Source organism: Drosophila suzukii, chromosome 3 (assembly GCF_043229965.1).
Source record: "Drosophila suzukii chromosome 3, CBGP_Dsuzu_IsoJpt1.0, whole genome shotgun sequence".
NCBI classification, from domain to species: Eukaryota; Metazoa; Arthropoda; class Insecta; order Diptera; family Drosophilidae; genus Drosophila; species Drosophila suzukii.
In genome coordinates, this window is record NC_092082.1 from 60,146,898 (window position 1) to 60,164,501 (window position 17,604).

The following is a 17,604-nucleotide window of genomic DNA, read 5'->3' on the forward strand; positions in this document are numbered from 1 at the left end:
TGTTTGTCAGCTTGTTCCAAATCGTGGTTTTTGTGTCCTGAAATGTTTAGAATGTTCGTTTTAGTTCTACCACTTTTTTAAGACACTCTATCTTGGCGGAAAAACAGCTATAAATAGCTCAATTTCGTATGCCCGTATCTTGTGAATTACTAAAGCTACCGAGTTTTGCTATATGTCGCTTAAGAGGTATTTTGTAATACTATGTACGCCTTTCTAGCGTGATTTGTCTTATAACAATAGCTTAAAATTATCGCCAAAAGATTTTTAAATTAAATTTTATTAGTTTTTTATCATCTCTCAAAAACGATTACGATTTCTGTTTAAACTTTAAACCTTAACTTTTGAGTTATAACACATTATTGTAAAAAATAAACGCTACCTAAACTTTGAATTTTGTTTGTCCGTATCCAAACTCTATTGTAAGCATGATATAAGAATATTTAGTTCTAACACTTTAACTTAGTTATATTATTATTTTTAAATTTAAAACTTTATATTTGTTGACAGCAACCAGAAAAAAGATAAACTATTATAACAAAAAAAAGAAAGGAAGCTTCACCTAAAATGTACTTCAATTATGTACTGGAAAAGAAGAGAGAGGGCTGAAGTCGAGTGCCTCAACTATTACATACCCTTTACTCATCTAACTTTTTAACTAATACTCATTTTAAATAATTGTATAAAAGGACAGACAGACAGATGCACGGACAGACGGATATGGCTAGCTCAACTCGGCTATTGACCCTGATCTAGAATATATATACTTTATACGGAAAACGATTCCATCTTACAGTTATATACGTTTCAACGAATGCAATCAAAAAAAAATTAACGAGGTCAAAACAAAGAGACGATCGCACCTTCAGCGTACAAAGGTTTTAGTATCAACTTTTGTGACGAAAAATGATTTTAAATTCGACTAAATAGGTACACTTTCTACATGTGTTATAGCATATAATAAATAAATATACTCTCTAAATTTTTCTCATTCGGCACCCTTCGTCTTGGGATGCTATCCTTTTAGTTTTTGCGATACCATTCGCTTGAAGCTTCACTCAGATCGTTATTTTATTTTCGCCTTCGCACACTCTCCTGAGAGGTTCCCCGATGAGCATTAAGCAAAAAGAGCGCCAGAAGCAGAATGACTTGTTCGCCTCGGAGCGAACTCGAAGTAGAAAGCGTTTTAAGCTCATCTGGTAGTAGTCTAAACAAAGACAAGCCCAGAATTGCCCTCTCTTAGTTCTGGTGTGCTTCACCAAGTCGAACAAGTCGCTGAGAGAGAGCCCCCTGATAAGCTCCACCTTAGAACAAGAGGAGCTCATCCGCTCACCAGTTCCCAGCCACAGTCAGTGTGTTTTCAGCAGGCGCCCAGTCAACGGATCGTTCTTCCACGTACATTTGCGTAGTGCAGCCAAGAAGCCAAGATATCACCATGAAACCAAACTTTTTTCTGGTCGTTCTAGTGGGGCTCTTGGTGGGAGCAAGCAGCACATTAGCACAAGGCAAGTAGAGCCATACCAGGCGCAGTTGAGGATTGTTTACATCAATTTAAAGCACAATGCCATCGCCTATCAGTGCTGAACTTCACCCCGTCGAGTGGAGCCAAGTCGATCATAGTGGGCTGGTCTCAGCGCGTAGGAATTCCCATTCCCGCATTTGTACCCGCCGTGTTACTAATGCGGGTTATATTTTTATCTTTGCTCCCCAGAGATCTTTGGGTATTGCACAACGCCAGATGAGAGCAGCGGCACCTGCATCGCCCTGAGGGAATGTGGGTATCTCTTCGAACTGGTTCAACGCGGAGCGGTTTCTGACCAAGACCGACGATTTCTACGAAACAGTCAGTGTGGTTTCCGCAATGGACAGGTCCTTGTAAGTTCCAAGTTTTTTAAAGATTTATACTAAAATTGAAGAAGTTGATTTGTTGGTAGCCGTAAAAAAAACATGTACAACTTTTGTAACCCTTGTATATCCTGCAAACATTCAACATTCTAAAGCCTTTTGTAGCTATAGTCTACCGGTCAATTTATAGAGTATTGCCTATTTTTCAATTCAAATTTGATGATGACTCCATTGTAGGCATATACGTTTGCTCTTAGTTTTAACATTAATAATAATAATAATATTTTATTAAAATATATATATCTTTTAATTATTGTTATCAAACAAAAACACCTCTTAACGAGGTAAAAAACGATCGCACCTTCAACATATGTACAAGAGATCTGGTTCAACTTCTGTGCCGAAAATGTATTAAAAGATCTACTAAATAAATACACTTTATAAATATTTCCTCATTCGGGACGCAGCAATAAAATTTGCCTGTGAAGGCATTTAGCTGCACGATTTTAATAAAGCGTGACGAATGAGAAACATTAAGGAAGTGTATTTATCCATTAGATCGTACAATACCTTTGTATTATAGGATATATCCCTGTATCGCTGTTGCTATTATGAGACCCCGACGCGATCTAAGCCAAAGAAACCTTATATGACATTGGCTTATTTCGATGTGTACTTTCTGCACGTGAAGTCCAAATTGTGGTTTCATTTTAAAACCCAAACAATTTTTCACAGTGTTATTATAGTTATTCCAATTCCATACTGTCTTCTTTTATACTAAAAAGGTTATTGTCCTCCAGAAATCAAGATTGCATAGTTTTCATGGATTTTAGATAAACCTAATAAGTTATTTGCTTTAAACTAATACAAAAAAATTTAAATTAGGTCTAATTTTGCATGGATTTTAGTTAAAACAATTATATCAAATTAAAGTGTTTAAATCATAAATTTATCTTTAGCATTACCTTAGCATAAGGCGTTTAGAAGTTTCAGTTCCTTTGAATTTTAGTCCTTTCTAGCTTTTAATCCGCTACCTAGCGCGGCTTTCAAAAAGTTGCAGAACTTATGTTTTTTAGCGTAATCCTATAAATCGACAAAAAATTTAAGGTCTTAATTTTCAAAAAGACTAAAATTTCTTTGAGTTCCATAACATTGCAATGGAGTATTGTATTGCAATGGTTTTGGTACCAATCGACGCGTATTTTTTTAACACCATTAACATTTTTACAGGATCTTAAAACACAGTTTTTAAATACATTTCCACTAAATACATTTTCCTTTATATAGTTTATAAATATTTCAGTCACAAGTTTGCAACGCAGTGACGGAGACGTTTCCAACCCTATAGTGTACATATATTCTTGATCAGGATCACTATAGTGATCCCCCTATAGGGGAGTCGATATAGCCAAGTCCCTATGTGTCAATACCGTTTGCAAGCTCAGTTTAAAAGTTGGCGATAACAAACTTTCACAGTCTTCCTTAAATATGTGTTCGCAGATCAAGTTTGAAAGCCGCGTATGACGTCTATATCCTATTGCTCTCATAGAAACAATCGAATATACCTTGCAAAAATGTAGGATATTTTGGTAGTGTAAAAGCTATTAACATGAATCTTTCGAATTCTTATTTTTATATATACCTTGATCAAGGTATAAAGGTGAAAGTATTTTGCCTTGTTTAAAAAATATTGACATGAATCTCTTTAAACCTTTTTTCTAGATATCTAGGTCCAAAATTTTTAAAATTATGCAATCTGTGAAGATATTTCTTGGTTCTGCGAAACGACTTTAAAGATCTCGCAACACACTCGAATGTTAGGCACACAAAACTTTTACAGAAAGGACCATTTTTAACATTAATTAAATTATTGAAATAGTTTAATGTCAAAAGAAAATGACTTTGATTATAAAGTTTTGAAACTACATGGCCAAGCCGAAAAGAACAAATTAATGGCCATAATCGCGGTGTGAGTTTTATTGTACCCGTTACTCGTAGAGTAAAAGGGTATACTAGATTCGTCGGAAAGTATGTAACAGGCAGAAGGAAGCGTTTCCGACCCCATAAAGTATATATATTCTTGATCAGGATCACTAGCCGATTCGATCTAGCCATATCCATCTGTCCGTCTGTCTGTCCGTCCGGATGAACGCTGAGATCTCGGAAACTATAAGAGCTAGGCTATTGAGATTTGGCGTGCAGATTCCTGAGCTTCTTACGCAGCAGAGTGCCACGCCCACTCTAACGCCCACAAACCGCGCAAAACTGTGGCTCCTACAGTTTTGATGCTAGACTAAAAATTTTAACTGAAATGTAGTGTTCTCATCAATACCTATCGACTGACCCAAAAAAAGTTAGCCACGCCCACAAACCGTCCAAACCTGTGACGCCCACAATTTTCATGCTAGATAAAAAATTTTAATTGAAATGTATTGGTCTCGTCAATACCTATCGAATGACCTACCGACTCTAACGCCCATAACGCTTAAATCTGTCTACCTCCGGTAGGTGACGCATTTTAATCTCGCTTTGCTGCTTGCATATCTCCATTTCCCTTTGGTCCCTTCAGCTAAGTCGAATAGTCTGATAGTCGAAGTACTCGACTATAGCGTTCTTTTTTGTTTTTAATTTATACTCATCAAAAATTATTTTAAAAAAATATTGCTAGTTTTATTTTTTAATATACATTCCCAACCTAACCCCTCAATTTTCAAGGCGTTTGGGTTTACTAGGACGACATACAATCGTTTTCATTTTGTGGTCAAGAAAGCATGAATTTATTTGAGTAAAAATTAAGTTAATGCTAGCCGCGACTTCTTTAGTCAACGCGAATTCTTAAATTCCAGATAGTGGTTAACGCAACTAACCAATTTCACCTGGGTTTAGGTTTAATAAACACATGCGTATGTACATTGTACTTATCCAGTAAATTTTCTCACTGACATCCGAAATTCTGGATGTTGTTGCGATCGTTACAACTTTAACTTTCAACCTCATTGAAGGGATCAGTTAAAAATTGTTTTTATACCACTTTCTCAGATTTGCTGTGCAAATAGCCGCATGCGTGTTAGTCCTTCAAGACTCCCCGGAAACAGTCTACTGCCTCAGGCCCCCAATTGTGGCGAAAATTTTGGAGACCGTGTCGTGGGCGGCAAGGAGACAGGCAAGCGCGAGTTCCCTTGGATGGCGCTAATTGAGTACACGAAGCGTGAGTGATCAAAATCCGCCCTGGTTCAAGACTGACAATTTTCTTCACTAGCCGGTAACTTGAAAGGTCACCACTGCGGCGGATCTCTGATAAACAATCGATACGTGCTCACGGCAGCACACTGCGTCTCGGCCATCCCCAGCGACTGGCAGCTGACTGGAGTGCGCCTGGGCGAATGGGACGCGAGCACCAATCCGGATTGCACCACCGGCAAAAACGGTCAGCGGGACTGCAACGAGCCCTACATCGACTGCCCTGTTGTAGAGCGGATTCCGCACCCACAGTACCCGGGAAACTCCCGTGACCAGTTAAATGACATCGCGTTGCTGCGACTGCAGGATGAAGTTCAGTACACTGACTTTATCTCACCAGTGTGCTTGCCCACTCTGGCGTCGCAACGCAACGATATTTTTCTGGGCCGCAAGGTTGTGGTGGCCGGATGGGGTCGTACCGAGACGAACTTCACGTCCAACATTAAGCTAAAGGCGGAGTTGGATCCGGTGTCGACCGATGTCTGCAATCAGCGCTACGCCAGCCAACGCAGGACTGTCACTGCCAACCAGATGTGCGCCGGGGGAGTGGAGGGTGTCGACTCCTGTCGCGGTGACTCCGGAGGGCCTCTCTTGCTTGAGGACTATTCCAATGGATATTCTAACTACTATATTGCCGGAGTGGTGTCCTACGGACCCACGCCCTGCGGCTTAAGGGGATGGCCGGGAGTGTACACAAGGGTGGCGGCGTACTTGGACTGGGTAGAGAACAATGTTAGGCCCTAGTCCAAGCTTATATAAATTACCAGTGTTGAGATATGCCACAGCAAATATCAATTTTTAATACAAGGAAAATTATACAATAAATAAAGTTATCTTGTGTAAATTACAACACGTTCAAAAAAACTTGAACTGGGGCAATGTTCACTTAAAATATAAAAACTGAAGATTAGTTTCTGAAGATTATTTTGGTGTTTATGATAAAGCGCTGACGGGTGTTTTGTAGTTTAGGATTTAAAAGGGCCTGCCAGCCGGAATCACTTGCCACTATTTTGGAATCTAAATGCAATCCGCATAGTAGTCTATGATCTAGGATCGCAGCGAAGCCAGTCGGCTTTGCATCTCCTGCAGTTCTTCTCCCTCGTCATCATCCTCCTCAACCGCAACCTCGACGCGGGCAGCAGACGCAGACGCAGACGCCTTGTCCGCCGGAGTAGCCTCTGGGGGCAAGGGAGCTTCTCCGAGCTTGCCGTCCGTGATCTCCCACAGAACCTTGTCCACCTCCTTTCCCGCCTCCTCCTCCAATTCCTCAGACTCCTCCAGCGAGTCCATGGTCTCGTCTAACATCTCCTCGATGATGCCGGCCTTCATCATTTCCTTGGACATGTCGCGCATGATGCCGGCCAGCTCGGGATACCGCACCAAACTTTGCATGGCCTGCATGACCTCCGTGGACTTTTGCAGAGATCCGGCTACCCGCAAGGTGGCTGGAAGGAGGTCGTTAGTCGGGTAAGAGAAGCGAGGACACTCACTCACAAAGTTGGTTTTTCATTTGCATCTGGATAGAGTTAAGGTGCGCCTTTGACGTGTATATGCGGTTGATGGCCTTTCGAGCGTTCACAATCTCCTTGGCCAGAATGACGCAGGTGTCACGGTCATTTTTCTGGGCCGCCTGCTTGAGCGAGCGCTTTACTTTCTCCTCCTCCCTCTGAATACTTCGAATCTGTCGATCCAGCTGGTTGCCCTCTTTCCGTATCTTGTGCGTCCACTCCTGCACCTAAACGGAATACATAGAGCAGAGCAAGATATACAATACAAAATGCTGTATACAAACATAAAATCAAAACAAACTGGAATGACGTCATTTCTCGAGCATCTCTTTGCGCCGCCTCTGCTTCGTTACCTGTTCTTTGGGATCTTTACTTGGGGTTTTGCCAAATAAGCCCATTGCACTGTTGGAAACGTAAACTGTTGAGAATTTTTATTACTAAAACTCGTATTTCGTTTAAAAGTCCAAGTGACTCATTTTGGTTCTGACAAACAATACACAGCGTTGCCACTTTTTGAATAATCTTTAGAGAGGGGCTATTCGATACCTCACCGTTTTTACACACTATATTTAAGTGCTTTTATTGAATATTTTTGACGAGTTTGGGCGATTAATGTACTTGGAGTTTCGCCATTTTTTTAGAAGAAAATGAATTTGCATCGGGTTTCATTAAAGGCTTAGAAAGAGACAAATATATATGACATTTGGATTTGTTTGGATAGGAAGACATGGAAACTTTAGGATTTGCTATAGCAATGAAGTAATGATGTGGTGCTGTACAAATTGTGTTTAGGTTTCCGTTGATCTGCAATTTTTTCGGAGCGAAGTGAACTTGCACGTTTCTTTCCTTCGGTTACAGTTTGCCGTTGCCGATCAACTGCTGGCTGCAGCAATTCTCTATGTGAACAGGAATTCGCTTGTAGTTCCACTGCTACTTTTAAGCGGCTGTGTGCTGACGGTATAATAAGGTGTTCAGACAGAGCAGAAACTCCACTTGAGCGACCAATTTTCGCTTCAGTGTTTTTATACCCGTTACTCGTAGAGTAAAAGGGTATACTAGATTCGTCGGAAAGTATATAACGACTGTGTGGCCGTCCGGATGAACGCTGAGACCTCGGAAACTATAAGAGCTAGGCTATTAAGATTTGGCGTGCAGATTCCTGAGCTTCTTACGCAAAGTGCCACGCCCACTCTAACGCCCACATACCGCCCAAAACGGTGGCTCCTACAGTTTTGATGCTAGAATAAAAATTTTAACTGAAATGTATTGCTCTCATCAATACCTATCGATTGACCCAAAAAAAGTTTGCCACGCCCCCTTTAACGCCAACAAACCGCCGAAACCTGTGACGCCCACATTTTTCAAGCTAGATAAAAAATTTTAACTGAAATGTATTGCTCTCGTCAATACCTATCGATTGATAAAAAAAAGTTTGCCACGCCCACTCTAACGCCCATAACGCTTAAGTCTGTCTACCGCCGGTAGGTGGCGCATTTTAATCTCGCTTTGCTGCTTGCATATCTCCATTTCCCTTTGAGTAACGGGTATCTGATACCCTCTAGCTTGTGTCCTTCTTGGCTTTCAAATTGTGTTCAGTTTTGCGTCGACTTCCATTTTGTTCGGAAAACCACAACTTGCTCGTCCAATTTCTTCGACTACGGATTGTGTATGCCTATCAGTGATTTTTTTCTCCAGCGATTCTCTATGTGAACACGAATCCGCTAAAAGTTTTAACAATTTTAGGCGGCTGTATGCAAAGGGTATTACGCGGCTGTGTGCAGAAGGTACTAAGCGACTGTGTGCAAAGGGTATTACCTTTATAAACGATTAGTGACGTCAAGGAGGTGCATAAGCATTCGCCACCTTTCAATCAGCTGTGCCACGGCTGCACCGCCCGTTCTGTTATATCAGAGCTAACAACGTGGGCTTGCAAATTAATTTCAGCGAATTGTTGAATTAAAACCGGGCTTGTTTTACATTCGAGTGGCCGGCCATGCAAAACTGCAGGCGCTGCGTCAGCCTGCTGGGCGCTGTCCGCCAGCCACACTGCTTGCGACCGTGTTTTTCGATAGCTCCAAATTTGCGACATCTGCACCGGGCGGGCCTTCAATTCTCCCGGAAAAAGCCGGAGACGAACGTGTCCGCTCTGTTCAAGCCGGTGCAAGTGCAGGCTAGTGCCGACTCCGAGGACGTGGGATCCGAGCTGGTGGGCAAATTGGAAAAGGCTGAGCTACTAAAAATCCTCAACAAGTTTACCCAACGCCGCGAAATCAAGTCTCTTTGCATCGAAAATGGGCTAGACGGTACGTGAGCTCTGTTTTTATAGCCCACCCTCGTCTTATTTGCATCCGTTCCAAGCCTATTTACAGCAGCAGGCCTTCGGCTCGTTTCGGAGATACTGCATAGAGGCGGAGAATCTTCCTGTGGACCTGCACATTACCTTTAGCGATATTACACAGGGAGCGGGCCACATCGATGACATTTTCCCATACTTCCTGAATCACGCAAAGACGGTGTTTCCGCACTTGGACTGCATGGACGACCTGAAGAAGATCTCCGACCTGAGGCAGCCCGCGAATTGGTACAGCAACGCTCGAGCCATTACCCGGAAGATCGTGTTTCATGCGGGACCCACAAACTCCGGAAAGACTTACCACGCCATGGAGAGGTACCTAAGTGCGAAGTCCGGGGTTTACTGTGGACCCCTCAAGCTTCTAGCTACAGAGGTGTATAATAAGGCTAATGAGCGCGGCACGCCCTGCGATTTGGTGACCGGAGAGGAGCGCAAGTTTGGCATCAGCGAAAGTTCGCCAGCTAATCATGTTGCGTGCACTGTGGAAATGACATCGGTCAACACTCCATGTAATCGATGCGCTCCTTGTTCTTCGTCCAGTCATAATCTTATTTTCCTGTTTTAGATGAGGTGGCTGTAATCGACGAAATACAGCAGATTCGCGATCCTCAGCGCGGATGGGCTTGGACACGGGCCTTCCTCGGCCTGATCGCAGATGAAGTCCACGTTTGTGGGGAGCCAGGTGCATTAGATCTCTTGCAGAAGATATGCGAGACGACCAATGAAACAGTCGAAGTGCGGCGCTACGATCGGCTTACGGAGCTAACAGTCGAGAGCACTGCCTTGGGTTCATTGGATAATGTCGTGGCCGGTGATTGCATCGTCTGCTTCAGCAAACATGATATATATACGGTTTCGCGTGAAATAGAAGCACGGTCAGTAAAACTAATTCATATTATCCAAATGATTTCTGAAAAAAGTTTTCTAGAGGTAAGGAGGTGGCCGTTATATATGGAGGTCTGCCTCCTGGTACAAAGCTCGCCCAAGCCGCCAAGTTTAATGATCCCGCCAATAGCTGCAAAGTAATGGTGGCGACAGACGCCATTGGCATGGGCTTGAACCTGTAAGTGAGGTGTTACAGCATTTGGGTTCCGGCAAGATTAAAAGCGCACGATATTTACTTTCAGGAGCATTCGTCGAATTATATTCTATTCCTTGATCAAGCCGGCGATGAATGAGCGAGGAGAGCGTGAGATCGACACAATATCGGTTTCTTCGGCCCTTCAGATAGCGGGAAGAGCGGGCCGCTTTCGAACTCAATGGGAGCACGGCTTTGTAACTGCCTTTAAGTCGGAGGACTTGCAGACCCTTCAGCGCATATTGGCTCAAACCCCTGAGCCGTTGAAGCAGGCTGGCCTGCATCCCACGGCCGATCAGATTGAGCTTTACGCTTACCACTTGCCGAGCTCAACCCTGAGCAATCTAATGGACATATTTGTAAATCTGTGTACTGTTGACGATTCCCTATACTTTATGTGCAACATTGAAGACTTCAAGTTCTTGGCCGAAATGATACAACATGTTCCGCTGCCTTTGCGGGCTCGTTACGTTTTTTGCTGTGCTCCCATTAATCGTAAAATGCCATTTGTTTGTTCCATGTTTCTAAAGGTAGCTCGACAATATAGCCGTAACGAGCACATTACCTTTGATTTTATAAAAAAAAATTGTGGCTGGCCGTTTAAGCTTCCGAAGACTATCTTGGACTTGGTCCATCTAGAGGCCGTATTTGACGTGATGGATTTGTATCTATGGCTAAGGCAAGTTTAGCAGAAGTCAACTAACGAAAAAACCTAATTCGCCTTGTTCATACAGCTATCGGTTCGTGGATCTTTTCCCCGAGGCAGCCAATGTGCGGGAAGCCCAGAAGGAACTGGATGAGATTATACAGCAGGGCGTGTTTCAAATAACTCGTTTGCTTAAAAACACCGAGGCTAGCCAGGACGGTGAGACACACAGCTACGTAATGCGCCGAGTGACCCATGTGAAGGAGCCTCGTCTTCCCAGCGCATCGCGTGGACGCCTTACCGAAAGGTTGCTCGCGCAAGGCCTTTTGACTCCAGGTATGCTTAGTGAGCTACGCAGGGAATGGGGCGCCCAGCAAGTCGGTGATTCAAGCACACTAACTAAGGAAAGCACGGAAGCAACTGCGGATGGTGACGATGAGGACCATTACTTGGGAAGCGGCGGAAAAATGAGAAAAAAACGTAGAAAATAAACGATCGCTAGGACTAGCTGGTAGACTAAGCAAAAACGTATAGTTTTAGTTTTAATATAATATCGTTTTATTTTAAGTGGCAATTAAGTAATACTAAAATTATTCTTTTGATAATCAACAATGACAATTTAATTGTTTAAATTGAAGAATAGAAATAGATGTTATGTTATCTGTCTCAAAAAAAAGAATCACTTTATTTGCTTGTAATTAATGGAGGGAGATCCTATCAAAGTCTGAAATACTTGACAATATCCTAAACCTTGGGTCGAGGCTAACCACTGTTGTACTGTTTGGAAATGTGTAATACTGACATTAACGTTTTTGACAATTTTATTAAATTTAGCCTCGCTTTTTATCCAACATGAAGTTGCAGATTTAGCTTTTATATCGCATTTGGTGTAACAACGAACACACATTCACTTGAATTGTGGTTATAAAATATTCGACACTCAAAACATACAGATTTTAAAAAGATATAAATACTATAAATTGCAAAATACATTCATATGGTTTTACATACAAATGAATATTAAGTTTATTGCATGAGCATGGCAATAGCTGAATAGTTCTTGTTTTTTATGTTTCGATTTAACTTGAGTTATAAAATAAATTAGTTTAGGTATTTTTTAAAGCTTTCAATTATCTCTCTTTATAAGTTAAACTTACGTAATTCACGCTGTTCAATGCTGAAACAAAACGCTCACACTTAAGAGAGCTTTAAATATTCCAACCATACCGACCAAGTCGTCGGTTATTCAATCTAAGGACCCTAAGTTTCCAGCTCAGTTGTCCAATGCCTAATTCGAAATAAAGCTCTAATAAAATCCACATGCATGTATTGCATTGTATGTTCCAATATTTGTATCAACTTTGTTTTGCCAACTGTTCTCCTGATGTAGAAGATGTCTTGTGCGTTTGAATTCTAAGGTACTGATACTTCTTCGTCTTTCTCTGGATATCAAAACTGGAACATGAGCATGGCTCTTGATCAAAATAGCAAGAGTTAGTTGTTTTAATTTATGTGTGTAAGTTTGCAGGTATGATGTATTTAGGTATTTATGTAAGTATTAACTACAATTGTTCCTATGTATGTATGTATTTTCGGTTTTCATATTTTCTGTATTAAAAAAGTGCTAGTCTTAACAGACTTTGGGCAGCCTATGCCGGGCTTAATATTTAAGTATAAGATGCAGAAAGGTTAATTACAAAAATTCGTCACTTATCTGTAAATGACGCACAAACGTACATATGCGTACTCTTTTCGCACCTCAGGTTATTCAAATAGTATTCTTATAGTATCACAAACAATCATAAAATTCAAATTTTGAGTAGTAATTTATGTACTGGCATTGTACTTGCACTTAACGTGCCACATACCATTGCGTATAAAATTTCAAAATTCTGTTATTCCGTTCTAGTTTTTCATATTTCTCACATTTTATGAACAAAATGTGTGCCAAATTGATTCCAAACTACAAATACTTATGGCCCAGTGTAGGCTAGATTGATCAGATGATCCAAACCATTTGGTCGGTCTCATCCAGGGTTAAACACTCGACAACACCAGCCATCGTTAGTGAATCGACCCTCGTAAAAACAAATCACAAACACCGACCTTTGCTTCAAACAAAGTCCAGTTCCAGGCCCGGCTCAATATCGACTGCAACCGCATTGTCTGCAGGGAATTGAGCACCATCGTCCTCCAGGCACGACTTTCTCAAATCTTTCTCGCGGGACCGGTCCTTAAACGCAGTCAGGCCCAGCTTCCGGAGGGTCTTTCCGCTGCGTCCAGAGGGCTGGCCCAGCTGCTCGAATCAGGAGTCCACCAGAACGTGCCAGCGGGCCAGCATCTCGCCCTTGGGCATCTCGCACACATCAGCCCAGTGGGCCACTTCCTCCGATCCGGACGAGTTCAGGCCGAGGCTGAACCAGCCGACCATCTCGTTCTTCTTCATGTGCCGCTTGGCGTACACGGAGATCATCAGAGTGACGTCGTTGAGCTGGAACAGGGCCACCTGGAAGGCGAATGTCTCCTTAAAGAGCGGGTTGGGCTGGCCTCTACGTGTTGAAGTTTTAGCCCGAGATATCTCCTGGCCTATGCTGCTAACCATTACCATCTTTACGTAGGTGTCTGGTGCCTTGTTAAGCGACAAGCTGCGGAACTGGCTGCCCTTGATGATTTCTACGCTCAGCCTTCCGGTGACCCCGTTGTAGCTTAGCCCCAGCAGCAACTCGGAGACGCCCCCGTGTTGCATGGACGAAGTGGAGCCTGCGCTTTCCGACCGCGCCAAGCTCATGAGGTCGCTGGTGGAACCCAGACCCGAGGAGGTGTTACGGGGCTCAAGTGGCAGCCACAGGTTCGTCTCCAGCTCCAGATCCACAGTCGCGAAGCTAACGTACGCCTCCCCAATCAGGCGCTCCTTGCGTAGCCGCTCGCAACCGTAAAGCCGCACCCGAAGGCCCATGTTGTTCACTTCCTCCGGGTTAACACGGTGCAGCAGGAAGCTCTCCATGTACTGAGGGTTCTCGCCGCTGCGGATCTTGGTCTTGAGTTTCTGCTTCTTGCTGGGAAGCATCAGCATCCGCACCTGCGTGTGGGTGGGCTGACCACTGCCCAAAGGCGGAATGCTTCTGGCTTGCATCACGTGCACAGTCATCTTCCGCATGGGGGCGTCGTACAGCAATGACAATTCTAACTCGATGGGTCCGCGCTGAACAGCTGTGCCCTTGGGGTCGACCCCTACCAGTAGGTCATCCGATTTAATCGAGCGAAGATCGCTGGTGTCAAACAGGGGTTCCTGCAAAGAGCAGAGTAGTGCGCATTAGCCAGTGGGGTTATACATATGAACATATGTACATTGTATAATTTACATTGTACATATACGTAGTCATGGAGAGAACTAGAAATCACTTACAATCGGGACTTTAAAAATATAAATTGTTACACTCCTATTAACGAAAATTTGACTTTTCTGTTCTTATATTTTTTGTTCCATTTAGTTAGTGTTAAAATAGAAAAAATATTTTGGTAATAGTCCAGAACAGCAGGCCCCTGGTTCTATTGTAATTGATTTTCTAAGTTGCGTGTTTTGCTATAAAAGCAAAGTAGTTTTTTAAACGAGTTTAAGTGTTTTCAAAATAAAAGGCATTCTTATAAAATTGACAGAAATCTGTAATTGTTTTTATAGCAGGTCAGTCCCCGATACCGCGATTTGAACATCCCCGATGGAACGCGAGTTCTTAGCGTGACTATGATTGACCAACATATAACTTCGCATTGTGAATCTAAATGAACCGCAGTCCAAGGAGGATTACTTATTTAAAAAAATTGTTGGGGTCATAGCTTCCTTACTTTCTTGGTAAATCACAACTCCGGGATTAAAAAAGGTATATTGTTTTTTGTGGTTTTTGTAAAACAAATTCAGAGTTAGATATTAGGCCTATTCTATATTTCGATGTCAGTATTGGTGGATTCTGAAAGTTATTCTGATACGTAAGTAATTAATAAAAAAAATTTTGGTTTTATTTTTATACACGTTACTCTTTGAGTAAAAAGGTGTATAAGATTCTTCGCAAAGTATGTAAAGTACAAATGAATAACTAGCCGAGTCGATCTAGCCATGTTCGTCTGTATAAGCTGAGATTTCTGAAACTTCAAACTTGGACAGAAATATATGTTTTGGTGATTATTTTTAAATTTTCTAAGAATCGGAAAGCCCTGGACATACGTTGCCCCTATAGGATAGACCTTCAAGGGTATATAAACATCTGCTTGCGGAAGTTAGCTTCCAACCTTGTTTGTTAAAAAGCTTGGAAAAGGTACAAATTTATAGAAAAAAAGGAATAACTATCAAATACCAGTTAATCAGCTAAAGGGAGCAAAGGGAAGATGGAGATATACAAGCAGCAAAGCGAGATAGCCAGTACGTGAATGTACAATGTACATTGTACATATGGTAATGTGGGTAACAAAAAAACCGTGGGCACAGTTTTGAGCGGTTTGTGGGCGTTAGAGTGGGAACGCTTTGATAGTTTCCGAGATATCAGCGTTCATATGAACGTTTTTTTAAATTTGTGGGCGGTTTGTGGGTGTTAGAGTGGCGTTTTTTTTTAGGGAAATTGATAGATAATGAAGAGAAAAATTCATTTCAGGAAACAATTTTTTTCTAGCACTTAAACTGTAGGAGCCAACTTGCGATGCGTACGAAGGTAAGGAGTGTAAATCTTAAATCTCACAGCGTTCACACGGACAGACAGACAGTGGTCCTGATTCCTTATACCTATGAACATTTTTCCCCAAATACAATATACCCTTTTACTCTACAAGTAACGGGTATAAAAATCTTCAAAACTGTGGGCATGAGAAACTTTTTTTAGGTCAATCGATAGTTTGCCAATCTGTTGACGATTATTCAAAACTCAAATCTGTGGGCTGTCAAAGTTTTTTTTAAGTATAGATGAAACCAACACACTTATGTTAAAATTTGTTTACCAGATTTGTGGGCGTTAGACTGGGCACTTTACAGAAACCAACTTAAGCTGCGCAGGTATCTCTAGAATCTGAATCGCTTACTGCTACCTGATACATACGCTTTATTTATAGCAGAGGCATAAAGATCTCGGCGAAATGAGAACTTCGCCCAAAGAGGTTTCCGAGTCACCCCCGAGTGAGTTAGTAATTTTCTTCGTTTGGTTGGTTAGTTTGTCGAGTGACTACCTAGTTTAAGAGGGTTTACTGAGATTTTTTCCGGTTGGAAGATATTTGCTGGGAAACCTTTGAATTTATTACCACTTACGTCATCGTTATTGTTGTTGCTGGTATTATTGTTAGTGGTAGTACTTGAGTTGTTGTTGCTGGTGCTGTAGGTACTGCCGATCGGAACCACCACCACATTGTCCCGCTCCTTTTCTACTTTGAGTGGAGCAGCCACCTCGGCCCTGTGTTGGTACCTAAGAGCCTGCGTCTTGGCTCGGTGTTCTACACACGGATTACGGAAAGATGTTGCCGGGTGAGGGGTTGTGACTGTCAAGAAGTCAAGACTCATTGAGACGCATGTCAATTAGCTGCCCCTGACCCCGGAAGCCTTACCTTTGCTCACGGCCATAAGGATGCCAGTATGACTGTCCACGGAGGCCTCCATGGAGTCGTTCGAGCTGCACTCGCTGTGCGAAGACGGTATCCCGACCTTGCCCCGCTCGGCGGTAGCCAAGGGGTCACGCGTCACCGTCACCCGCTGCAGGTCAGCTCCGGTCTGGTGGTAGTTGAAGCTCTGTGCTGTCAGCGGATTCGCTTGACTGATCCCCAGTCCGTAGCCGCCCGGCTTTTCGCCCATCTGGTGCTGCTGGTGCCACCGCAGGCGCCGCAGGATATCCTCCTCAGAGTCGGAACTGGTGTTCTCGTAGCGCCGTTTCCGTGCTGGAAGGACAATAACCGGTCAGCTCGAGTCAGCACACCTGGGAAACGTCCCAGTCCCGCCCAGTCTTTTGTACTCACTGATCTTCTGCACGCACTTCGCCGCCAGGTGGCGCTCGTCGCAGCAGTTGATGGCATGGCGGTAATGGAAACAGCACTTGCGACTGATGTACAGGAACAGCAGGAGCAGCAGCACGAGGACGCCGAAAAAGGCGCCCAGCAGCGTGGTCACCTCGACGGTGCCTGATGATTTAGATCGACAGGTCAGGTCAGAAAGGAGTGCTTTGGGTGGTCCGTATACGTACCTAACGTCGGAGTGCTATCCAAGCCAGAAGCGGACGTAACAATCATCTTGGCTCATGCGAGAACCCTGGCGAAAACAACGTCCTCTACTCTGAACTCATTACACCTGGACCGAAAGGCAAGTCGCTCTAGCTTGCTTTCACTGCAATACGAAAGCGAAAGCTCGGGAATATGACAGCACACTGGCACAGGATAACTGGAATCGATTTTTCGCAGAACAAAGGCTGAGAATCAGAGTAAATGAGTCGTTTGGGACCCTGCGAAATTCAAATTCGCATTAACGCATTCAGGCATTCGATGTTTGAGACCCGTGAAATTTTTTAACAAATGATAAAAGAGCGAATTCCAATATTCTAATAATCACTTTCGTTTCCGCAAAGTCGTCTGGGCCTTTTGATAAGTCTTGCGGAGTAGGCAGCGGCCGTTTCACAAATAAGAAAATAAACAATCTAGGACCCGTGATTTGAATCGGATTAGTTGCAAATACACTGGATGGAAAATTTGTTTTAAAGCTTACACTTCGGAGCTTAATCCCTCTACCCCAGAATGTGTACAAAAGCGTTCTCAAAAGCTCAGGTTTGACAGTTGCATTGCAGTAACAACTGTTGCTTATAATATTTTATATGGGGAGGACGAGATTTTTTACACTCACGCATACAATTTAAAAATTGATAATCGTGAGCACTAACCTTCGCACTAAAGTTTTTTCTTAAAAATTGGTTCAAGCTAT

At 42.8% G+C, this 17,604-nt stretch overlaps 4 protein-coding genes across 5 annotated transcripts; 2 read left to right on the forward strand and 2 right to left on the reverse strand.

Annotated features, from left to right (window-relative positions):
* The first annotated feature begins 1,339 nt into the window (after positions 1 to 1,339).
* Positions 1,340 to 6,006, forward strand: MP1 (Melanization Protease 1). The gene is made up of 4 exons (XM_017076854.4): positions 1,340 to 1,502; positions 1,709 to 1,872; positions 4,882 to 5,050; positions 5,102 to 6,006. Exons 1-4 carry the CDS (start codon positions 1,433 to 1,435, stop codon positions 5,824 to 5,826), a joined length of 1,128 nt encoding a protein of 375 aa, XP_016932343.4. The 5' UTR covers positions 1,340 to 1,432; the 3' UTR covers positions 5,827 to 6,006.
* Positions 5,852 to 7,115, reverse strand: Vps24 (vacuolar protein sorting 24). Its single transcript, XM_017076855.4, has 3 exons — positions 6,944 to 7,115; positions 6,577 to 6,817; positions 5,852 to 6,527 (listed from the first exon to the last, which is right to left on the reverse strand). The coding sequence occupies exons 1-3, from the start codon at positions 6,986 to 6,988 to the stop codon at positions 6,130 to 6,132; spliced, it is 684 nt and encodes a 227-aa protein (XP_016932344.1). The 5' UTR covers positions 6,989 to 7,115; the 3' UTR covers positions 5,852 to 6,129.
* A 1,355-nt stretch (positions 7,116 to 8,470) lies between these two features.
* On the forward strand, positions 8,471 to 11,986 carry Suv3 (Suv3 helicase). 2 transcript variants are annotated; one of them, XM_017076839.4, is made up of 6 exons: positions 8,471 to 8,893; positions 8,949 to 9,452; positions 9,509 to 9,818; positions 9,872 to 10,006; positions 10,071 to 10,700; positions 10,756 to 11,986. In XM_017076839.4, exons 1-6 carry the CDS (start codon positions 8,584 to 8,586, stop codon positions 11,156 to 11,158), a joined length of 2,292 nt encoding a protein of 763 aa, XP_016932328.1. In that variant the 5' UTR covers positions 8,471 to 8,583; the 3' UTR covers positions 11,159 to 11,986. The 2 variants fall into 2 exon arrangements, with proteins under 2 accessions (XP_016932328.1, XP_036673645.1); XM_036817750.3 differs by having other exon boundaries at positions 8,753 to 8,893; positions 8,960 to 9,452.
* A 167-nt stretch (positions 11,987 to 12,153) lies between these two features.
* On the reverse strand, positions 12,154 to 17,366 carry Syt14 (Synaptotagmin 14). The gene is made up of 5 exons (XM_017076840.4): positions 16,877 to 17,366; positions 16,653 to 16,814; positions 16,248 to 16,574; positions 15,955 to 16,181; positions 12,154 to 13,956 (listed from the first exon to the last, which is right to left on the reverse strand). The coding sequence occupies exons 1-5, from the start codon at positions 16,920 to 16,922 to the stop codon at positions 12,973 to 12,975; spliced, it is 1,746 nt and encodes a 581-aa protein (XP_016932329.3). The 5' UTR covers positions 16,923 to 17,366; the 3' UTR covers positions 12,154 to 12,972.
* Positions 17,367 to 17,604: the final 238 nt, after the last annotated feature.